This window comes from Palaemon carinicauda, chromosome 7 (genome assembly GCF_036898095.1).
Source record: "Palaemon carinicauda isolate YSFRI2023 chromosome 7, ASM3689809v2, whole genome shotgun sequence".
NCBI lineage: Eukaryota > Metazoa > Arthropoda > Malacostraca > Decapoda > Palaemonidae > Palaemon > Palaemon carinicauda.
Window position 1 is genome coordinate 6,481,733 of NC_090731.1, and position 10,000 is coordinate 6,491,732.

A 10,000-nucleotide genomic window follows, 5' to 3' on the forward strand; every position below is an offset into this window, starting at 1 on the left:
CCACCACGGAGACGACGACGAAGGTTCTATCATTTTTTGAAAATAGGGCTCCCCAGGTTTCATTTTTTTCAAAATAAGGGTGTTTGCATTCGTTCAAATCGTCTCTCTGTCCCTTCCCACCGCCTACTGGAAGGAATTATCCTAGCTATCCATTTTCGACTCTTTTTTTTTTTTTTTTTTTTTTTTTTTTTCTTTATAGGGTCACTCAGATCTCATTGTTTTAAAAATAAGGGTGTTTGCATCCGTTCATATCGTGTCTCTGTCCCTTCCTTTGCCTACTTGAAAAAGACGACACAGACGAAGACGACGCACACGAAGACGATGAAGACGAAGACCATGAAGACGACGGAGACGATGACGAAGGTTCTATCATTTTTTGAAAATAGGGCTCCCCAGGTTTCATTTTTTTCAAAATAAGGGTGTTTGCATTCGTTCAAATCGTCTCTCTGTCCCTTCCACCGCCTACTGGAAGGAATTATCCTAGCTATCCATTTTCCACTCTTTTTTTTTTTTTTTTTTTTTTTTTTTTTTTTTTTTTTTTTTTTTTTTTTTTCTTTATAGGGTCACTCAGATCTCATTTTTTTAAAAATAAGGGTGTTTGCATTCGTTCAAATCGTCTCTCTGTCCCTTCCACTGCCTACTGGAAGGAATTATCCTAGCTATCCATTTTCGACTCTTTTTTTTTTTTTTTTTTTTTTTTTTTTTTTTTTTTTTTTTTTTTTTTTTTTTTTTTCTTTATAGGGTCACTCAGATCTCATTGTTTTAAAAATAAGGGTGTTTGCATCCGTTCATATCGTGTCTCTGTCCCTTCCTTTGCCTACTTGAAAAAGACGACACAGACGAAGACGACGCACACGAAGACGATGAAGACGAAGACCATGAAGACGACGGAGACGATGACGAAGGTTCTATCACTTTTTGAAAATAGGGCTCCCCAGGTTTCATTTTTTTCAAAATAAGGGTGTTTGCATCCGTTCATATCGTCTCTCTGTCCCTTCCTCTGCCTACTTGGAAAAGACGACGCAGACGAAGACGACGCACACGAAGACGATGAAGACGAACACCACGAAAACGACGGAGACGACGACGAAGGTTCTATCATTTTTTGAAAATAGGGCTCCCCAGGTTTCATTTTTTTCAAAATAAGGGTGTTTGCATTCGTTCAAATCGTCTCTCTGTCCCTTCCACCGCCTACTGGAAGGAATTATCCTAGCTATCCATTTTCGACTCTTTTTTTTTTTTTTTTTTTTTTTTTTTTTTTTTTTTTTTTTTTTTTTTTTTTTTTTTTTTTTTCTTTATAGGGTCACTCAGATCTCATTGTTTTAAAAATAAGGGTGTTTGCATCCGTTCATATCGTGTCTCTGTCCCTTCCTTTGCCTACTTGAAAAAGACGACACAGACGAAGACGACGCACACGAAGACGATGAAGACGAAGACCATGAAGACGACGGAGACGATGACGAAGGTTCTATCATTTTTTGAAAATAGGGCTCCCCAGGTTTCATTTTTTTCAAAATAAGGGTGTTTGCATTCGTTCAAATCGTCTCTCTGTCCCTTCCACCGCCTACTGGAAGGAATTATCCTAGCTATCCATTTTCCACTCTTTTTTTTTTTTTTTTTTTTTTTTTTTTTTTTTTTTTTTTTTTCTTTATAGGGTCACTCAGATCTCATTTTTTTAAAAATAAGGGTGTTTGCATTCGTTCAAATCGTCTCTCTGTCCCTTCCACCGCCTACTGGAAGGAATTATCCTAGCTATCCATTTTCGACTCTTTTTTTTTTTTTTTTTTTTTTTTTTTTTTTTTTTTTTTTTTTTTTTTTTTTTTTTTCTTTATAGGGTCACTCAGATCTCATTGTTTTAAAAATAAGGGTGTTTGCATCCGTTCATATCGTGTCTCTGTCCCTTCCTTTGCCTACTTGAAAAAGACGACACAGACGAAGACGACGCACACGAAGACGATGAAGACGAAGACCATGAAGACGACGGAGACGATGACGAAGGTTCTATCATTTTTTGAAAATAGGGCTCCCCAGGTTTCATTTTTTTCAAAATAAGGGTGTTTGCATCCGTTCATATCGTCTCTCTGTCCCTTCCTCTGCCTACTTGGAAAAGACGACGCAGACGAAGACGACGCACACGAAGACGATGAAGACGAACACCACGAAAACGACGGAGACGACGACGAAGGTTCTATCATTTTTTGAAAATAGGGCTCCCCAGGTTTCATTTTTTTCAAAATAAGGGTGTTTGCATTCGTTCAAATCGTCTCTCTGTCCCTTCCACCGCCTACTGGAAGGAATTATCCTAGCTATCCATTTTCGACTCTTTTTTTTTTTTTTTTTTTTTTTTTTTTTCTTTATAGGGTCACTCAGATCTCATTGTTTATAAAAATAAGGGTGTTTGCATCCGTTCATATCGTGTCTCTGTCCCTTCCTTTGCCTACTTGAAAAAGACGACACAGACGAAGACGACGCACACGAAGACGATGAAGACGAAGACCATGAAGACGACGGAGACGATGACGAAGGTTCTATCATTTTTTGAAAATAGGGCTCCCCAGGTTTCATTTTTTTCAAAATAAGGGTGTTTGCATCCGTTCATATCGTCTCTCTGTCCCTTCCTCTGCCTACTTGGAAAAGACGACGCAGACGAAGACGACGCACACGAAGACGATGAAGACGAACACCACGAAAACGACGGAGACGACGACGAAGGTTCTATCATTTTTTGAAAATAGGGCTCCCCAGGTTTCATTTTTTTCAAAATAAGGGTGTTTGCATTCGTTCAAATCGTCTCTCTGTCCCTTCCACACCGCCTACTGGAAGGAATTATCCTAGCTATCCATTTTCGACTCTTTTTTTTTTTTTTTTTTTTTTTTTTTTTTTTTTTTTTTTTCTTTATAGGGTCACTCAGATCTCATTGTTTTAAAAATAAGGGTGTTTGCATCCGTTCATATCGTGTCTCTGTCCCTTCCTTTGCCTACTTGAAAAAGACGACACAGACGAAGACGACGCACACGAAGACGATGAAGACGAAGACCATGAAGACGACGGAGACGATGACGAAGGTTCTATCATTTTTTGAAAATAGGGCTCCCCAGGTTTCATTTTTTTCAAAATAAGGGTGTTTGCATCCGTTCATATCGTGTCTCTGTCCCTTCCTTTGCCTACTTGAAAAAGACGACACAGACGAAGACGACGCACACGAAGACGATGAAGACGAAGACCATGAAGACGACGGAGACGATGACGAAGGTTCTATCATTTTTTGAAAATAGGGCTCCCCAGGTTTCATTTTTTTCAAAATAAGGGTGTTTGCATTCGTTCAAATCGTCTCTCTGTCCCTTCCACCGCCTACTGGAAGGAATTATCCTAGCTATCCATTTTCCACTCTTTTTTTTTTTTTTTTTTTTTTTTTTTTTTTTTTTTTTTTTTTTCTTTTTAGGGTCACTCAGATCTCATTTTTTTAAAAATAAGGGTGTTTGCATTCGTTCAAATCGTCTCTCTGTCCCTTCCACCGCCTACTGGAAGGAATTATCCTAGCTATCCATTTTCGACTCTTTTTTTTTTTTTTTTTTTTTTTTTTTTTTTTTTTTTTTTTTTTTTTTTTTTTTTTTTTTTCTTTATAGGGTCACTCAGATCTCATTGTTTTAAAAATAAGGGTGTTTGCATCCGTTCATATCGTGTCTCTGTCCCTTCCTTTGCCTACTTGAAAAAGACGACACAGACGAAGACGACGCACACGAAGACGATGAAGACGAAGACCATGAAGACGACGGAGACGATGACGAAGGTTCTATCATTTTTTGAAAATAGGGCTCCCCAGGTTTCATTTTTTTCAAAATAAGGGTGTTTGCATCCGTTCATATCGTCTCTCTGTCCCTTCCTCTGCCTACTTGGAAAAGACGACGCAGACGAAGACGACGCACACGAAGACGATGAAGACGAACACCACGAAAACGACGGAGACGACGACGAAGGTTCTATCATTTTTTGAAAATAGGGCTCCCCAGGTTTCATTTTTTTCAAAATAAGGGTGTTTGCATTCGTTCAAATCGTCTCTCTGTCCCTTCCACCGCCTACTGGAAGGAATTATCCTAGCTATCCATTTTCGACTCTTTTTTTTTTTTTTTTTTTTTTTTTTTTTTTTCTTTATAGGGTCACTCAGATCTCATTGTTTTAAAAATAAGGGTGTTTGCATCCGTTCATATCGTGTCTCTGTCCCTTCCTTTGCCTACTTGAAAAAGACGACACAGACGAAGACGACGCACACGAAGACGATGAAGACGAAGACCATGAAGACGACGGAGACGATGACGAAGGTTCTATCATTTTTTGAAAATAGGGCTCCCCAGGTTTCATTTTTTTCAAAATAAGGGTGTTTGCATTCGTTCAAATCGTCTCTCTGTCCCTTCCACCGCCTACTGGAAGGAATTATCCTAGCTATCCATTTTCCACTCTTTTTTTTTTTTTTTTTTTTTTTTTTTTTTTTTTTTTTTTTTTCTTTATAGGGTCACTCAGATCTCATTTTTTTAAAAATAAGGGTGTTTGCATTCGTTCAAATCGTCTCTCTGTCCCTTCCACCGCCTACTGGAAGGAATTATCCTAGCTATCCATTTTCGACTCTTTTTTTTTTTTTTTTTTTTTTTTTTTTTTTTTTTTTTTTTTTTTTTTTTTTTTTTTCTTTATAGGGTCACTCAGATCTCATTGTTTTAAAAATAAGGGTGTTTGCATCCGTTCATATCGTGTCTCTGTCCCTTCCTTTGCCTACTTGAAAAAGACGACACAGACGAAGACGACGCACACGAAGACGATGAAGACGAAGACCATGAAGACGACGGAGACGATGACGAAGGTTCTATCATTTTTTGAAAATAGGGCTCCCCAGGTTTCATTTTTTTCAAAATAAGGGTGTTTGCATCCGTTCATATCGTCTCTCTGTCCCTTCCTCTGCCTACTTGGAAAAGACGACGCAGACGAAGACGACGCACACGAAGACGATGAAGACGAACACCACGAAAACGACGGAGACGACGACGAAGGTTCTATCATTTTTTGAAAATAGGGCTCCCCAGGTTTCATTTTTTTCAAAATAAGGGTGTTTGCATTCGTTCAAATCGTCTCTCTGTCCCTTCCACCGCCTACTGGAAGGAATTATCCTAGCTATCCATTTTCGACTCTTTTTTTTTTTTTTTTTTTTTTTTTTTTTCTTTATAGGGTCACTCAGATCTCATTGTTTATAAAAATAAGGGTGTTTGCATCCGTTCATATCGTGTCTCTGTCCCTTCCTTTGCCTACTTGAAAAAGACGACACAGACGAAGACGACGCACACGAAGACGATGAAGACGAAGACCATGAAGACGACGGAGACGATGACGAAGGTTCTATCATTTTTTGAAAATAGGGCTCCCCAGGTTTCATTTTTTTCAAAATAAGGGTGTTTGCATCCGTTCATATCGTCTCTCTGTCCCTTCCTCTGCCTACTTGGAAAAGACGACGCAGACGAAGACGACGCACACGAAGACGATGAAGACGAACACCACGAAAACGACGGAGACGACGACGAAGGTTCTATCATTTTTTGAAAATAGGGCTCCCCAGGTTTCATTTTTTTCAAAATAAGGGTGTTTGCATTCGTTCAAATCGTCTCTCTGTCCCTTCCACCGCCTACTGGAAGGAATTATCCTAGCTATCCATTTTCGACTCTTTTTTTTTTTTTTTTTTTTTTTTTTTTTTTTTTTTTTTCTTTATAGGGTCACTCAGATCTCATTGTTTTAAAAATAAGGGTGTTTGCATCCGTTCATATCGTGTCTCTGTCCCTTCCTTTGCCTACTTGAAAAAGACGACACAGACGAAGACGACGCACACGAAGACGATGAAGACGAAGACCATGAAGACGACGGAGACGATGACGAAGGTTCTATCATTTTTTGAAAATAGGGCTCCCCAGGTTTCATTTTTTTCAAAATAAGGGTGTTTGCATCCGTTCATATCGTGTCTCTGTCCCTTCCTTTGCCTACTTGAAAAAGACGACACAGACGAAGACGACGCACACGAAGACGATGAAGACGAAGACCATGAAGACGACGGAGACGATGACGAAGGTTCTATCATTTTTTGAAAATAGGGCTCCCCAGGTTTCATTTTTTTCAAAATAAGGGTGTTTGCATTCGTTCAAATCGTCTCTCTGTCCCTTCCACCGCCTACTGGAAGGAATTATCCTAGCTATCCATTTTCCACTCTTTTTTTTTTTTTTTTTTTTTTTTTTTTTTTTTTTTTTTTTTTTCTTTATAGGGTCACTCAGATCTCATTTTTTTAAAAATAAGGGTGTTTGCATTCGTTCAAATCGTCTCTCTGTCCCTTCCACCGCCTACTGGAAGGAATTATCCTAGCTATCCATTTTCGACTCTTTTTTTTTTTTTTTTTTTTTTTTTTTTTTTTTTTTTTTTTTTTTTTTTTTTTTTTTTTCTTTATAGGGTCACTCAGATCTCATTGTTTTAAAAATAAGGGTGTTTGCATCCGTTCATATCGTGTCTCTGTCCCTTCCTTTGCCTACTTGAAAAAGACGACACAGACGAAGACGACGCACACGAAGACGATGAAGACGAAGACCATGAAGACGACGGAGACGATGACGAAGGTTCTATCATTTTTTGAAAATAGGGCTCCCCAGGTTTCATTTTTTTCAAAATAAGGGTGTTTGCATCCGTTCATATCGTCTCTCTGTCCCTTCCTCTGCCTACTTGGAAAAGACGACGCAGACGAAGACGACGCACACGAAGACGATGAAGACGAACACCACGAAAACGACGGAGACGACGACGAAGGTTCTATCATTTTTTGAAAATAGGGCTCCCCAGGTTTCATTTTTTTCAAAATAAGGGTGTTTGCATTCGTTCAAATCGTCTCTCTGTCCCTTCCACCGCCTACTGGAAGGAATTATCCTAGCTATCCATTTTCGACTCTTTTTTTTTTTTTTTTTTTTTTTTTTTTTTTCTTTATAGGGTCACTCAGATCTCATTGTTTTAAAAATAAGGGTGTTTGCATCCGTTCATATCGTGTCTCTGTCCCTTCCTTTGCCTACTTGAAAAAGACGACACAGACGAAGACGACGCACACGAAGACGATGAAGACGAAGACCATGAAGACGACGGAGACGATGACGAAGGTTCTATCATTTTTTGAAAATAGGGCTCCCCAGGTTTCATTTTTTTCAAAATAAGGGTGTTTGCATTCGTTCAAATCGTCTCTCTGTCCCTTCCACCGCCTACTGGAAGGAATTATCCTAGCTATCCATTTTCCACTCTTTTTTTTTTTTTTTTTTTTTTTTTTTTTTTTTTTTTTTTTTTCTTTATAGGGTCACTCAGATCTCATTTTTTTAAAAATAAGGGTGTTTGCATTCGTTCAAATCGTCTCTCTGTCCCTTCCACCGCCTACTGGAAGGAATTATCCTAGCTATCCATTTTCGACTCTTTTTTTTTTTTTTTTTTTTTTTTTTTTTCTTTATAGGGTCACTCAGATCTCATTGTTTTAAAAATAAGGGTGTTTGCATCCGTTCATATCGTGTCTCTGTCCCTTCCTTTGCCTACTTGAAAAAGACGACACAGACGAAGACGACGCACACGAAGACGATGAAGACGAAGACCATGAAGACGACGGAGACGATGACGAAGGTTCTATCATTTTTTGAAAATAGGGCTCCCCAGGTTTCATTTTTTTCAAAATAAGGGTGTTTGCATCCGTTCATATCGTCTCTCTGTCCCTTCCTCTGCCTACTTGGAAAAGACGACGCAGACGAAGACGACGCACACGAAGACGATGAAGACGAACACCACGAAAACGACGGAGACGACGACGAAGGTTCTATCATTTTTTGAAAATAGGGCTCCCCAGGTTTCATTTTTTTCAAAATAAGGGTGTTTGCATTCGTTCAAATCGTCTCTCTGTCCCTTCCACCGCCTACTGGAAGGAATTATCCTAGCTATCCATTTTCGACTCTTTTTTTTTTTTTTTTTTTTTTTTTTTTTCTTTATAGGGTCACTCAGATCTCATTGTTTATAAAAATAAGGGTGTTTGCATCCGTTCATATCGTGTCTCTGTCCCTTCCTTTGCCTACTTGAAAAAGACGACACAGACGAAGACGACGCACACGAAGACGATGAAGACGAAGACCATGAAGACGACGGAGACGATGACGAAGGTTCTATCATTTTTTGAAAATAGGGCTCCCCAGGTTTCATTTTTTTCAAAATAAGGGTGTTTGCATCCGTTCATATCGTCTCTCTGTCCCTTCCTCTGCCTACTTGGAAAAGACGACGCAGACGAAGACGACGCACACGAAGACGATGAAGACGAACACCACGAAAACGACGGAGACGACGACGAAGGTTCTATCATTTTTTGAAAATAGGGCTCCCCAGGTTTCATTTTTTTCAAAATAAGGGTGTTTGCATTCGTTCAAATCGTCTCTCTGTCCCTTCCACCGCCTACTGGAAGGAATTATCCTAGCTATCCATTTTCGACTCTTTTTTTTTTTTTTTTTTTTTTTTTTTTTTTTTTTTTTTTCTTTATAGGGTCACTCAGATCTCATTGTTTTAAAATAAGGGTGTTTGCATCCGTTCATATCGTGTCTCTGTCCCTTCCTTTGCCTACTTGAAAAAGACGACACAGACGAAGACGACGCACACGAAGACGATGAAGACGAAGACCATGAAGACGACGGAGACGATGACGAAGGTTCTATCATTTTTTGAAAATAGGGCTCCCCAGGTTTCATTTTTTTCAAAATAAGGGTGTTTGCATCCGTTCATATCGTCTCTCTGTCCCTTCCTCTGCCTACTTGGAAAAGACGACGCAGACGAAGACGACGCACACGAAGACGATGAAGACGAACACCACGAAAACGACGGAGACGACGACGAAGGTTCTATCATTTTTTGAAAATAGGGCTCCCCAGGTTTCATTTTTTTCAAAATAAGGGTGTTTGCATTCGTTCAAATCGTCTCTCTGTCCCTTCCACCGCCTACTGGAAGGAATTATCCTAGCTATCCATTTTCGACTCTTTTTTTTTTTTTTTTTTTTTTTTTTTTTTTCTTTATAGGGTCACTCAGATCTCATTGTTTTAAAAATAAGGGTGTTTGCATCCGTTCATATCGTGTCTCTGTCCCTTCCTTTGCCTACTTGAAAAAGACGACACAGACGAAGACGACGCACACGAAGACGATGAAGACGAAGACCATGAAGACGACGGAGACGATGACGAAGGTTCTATCATTTTTTGAAAATAGGGCTCCCCAGGTTTCATTTTTTTCAAAATAAGGGTGTTTGCATTCGTTCAAATCGTCTCTCTGTCCCTTCCACCGCCTACTGGAAGGAATTATCCTAGCTATCCATTTTCCACTCTTTTTTTTTTTTTTTTTTTTTTTTTTTTTTTTTTTTTTTTTTTTTTTTTTTTTTTTTTTTTTTTTTTTTTTTTTTTTTTTTTAACAGTGTACCGTGCAAAAATATGCTATGCAAAGTATATTTTGCAAAGGATGGTGTATATAGGTAAAAATGTATATAGCTGTTATTACCTTACAGGATATAAATGTAATTTATAATGTTTAGAAATATTTTGCACAAGTTTAATGTAGTGACCCCTTTTCAATTTATTTACTATTGAAACACCGAAATTATCATTTTGGGAAATAAATATCTACATCTTCTATTTCATAAATATTTCACTATTTTTTACATTTCTTTCAAGACGTCAAGACTATTATGATCTCTCGAAAGGAAGCACTTCAAAGAACTCTTTTTTCCCTTTTAAATCATCTATTATTCCTCTTTCCTTTAATGCATTCTCAGTTATGTAGAATACTAACTACACAGCCTAATTGACCCATCAAATGGTTTCACATCAATATTTGCATAAGAAAAAGTCAGAATCTCTTTCTATTTATGCAAGGAAATTGGTTCCTCCCAAATTAGAGATGGCCTTTGTCAAAGGGCCAATCAAGACGA

At 38.4% G+C, this 10,000-nt stretch overlaps 1 protein-coding gene across 1 annotated transcript in view; it reads left to right on the forward strand.

Moving 5' to 3' along the window:
* The window catches only part of LOC137643777 (protein PFC0760c-like), a 141,157-nt gene that overhangs the window by 55,051 nt on the left and 76,106 nt on the right, over positions 1–10,000 (forward strand). The window contains exons 3-12 of the mRNA XM_068376465.1: positions 1,018–1,092; positions 2,111–2,185; positions 2,638–2,712; positions 3,903–3,977; positions 4,965–5,039; positions 5,492–5,566; positions 6,751–6,825; positions 7,784–7,858; positions 8,311–8,385; positions 8,847–8,921. Of these exons, the coding sequence (XP_068232566.1) occupies positions 1,018–1,092; positions 2,111–2,185; positions 2,638–2,712; positions 3,903–3,977; positions 4,965–5,039; positions 5,492–5,566; positions 6,751–6,825; positions 7,784–7,858; positions 8,311–8,385; positions 8,847–8,921 (750 nt within the window). The remainder of the gene's footprint in view (positions 1–1,017; positions 1,093–2,110; positions 2,186–2,637; positions 2,713–3,902; positions 3,978–4,964; positions 5,040–5,491; positions 5,567–6,750; positions 6,826–7,783; positions 7,859–8,310; positions 8,386–8,846; positions 8,922–10,000) is intronic.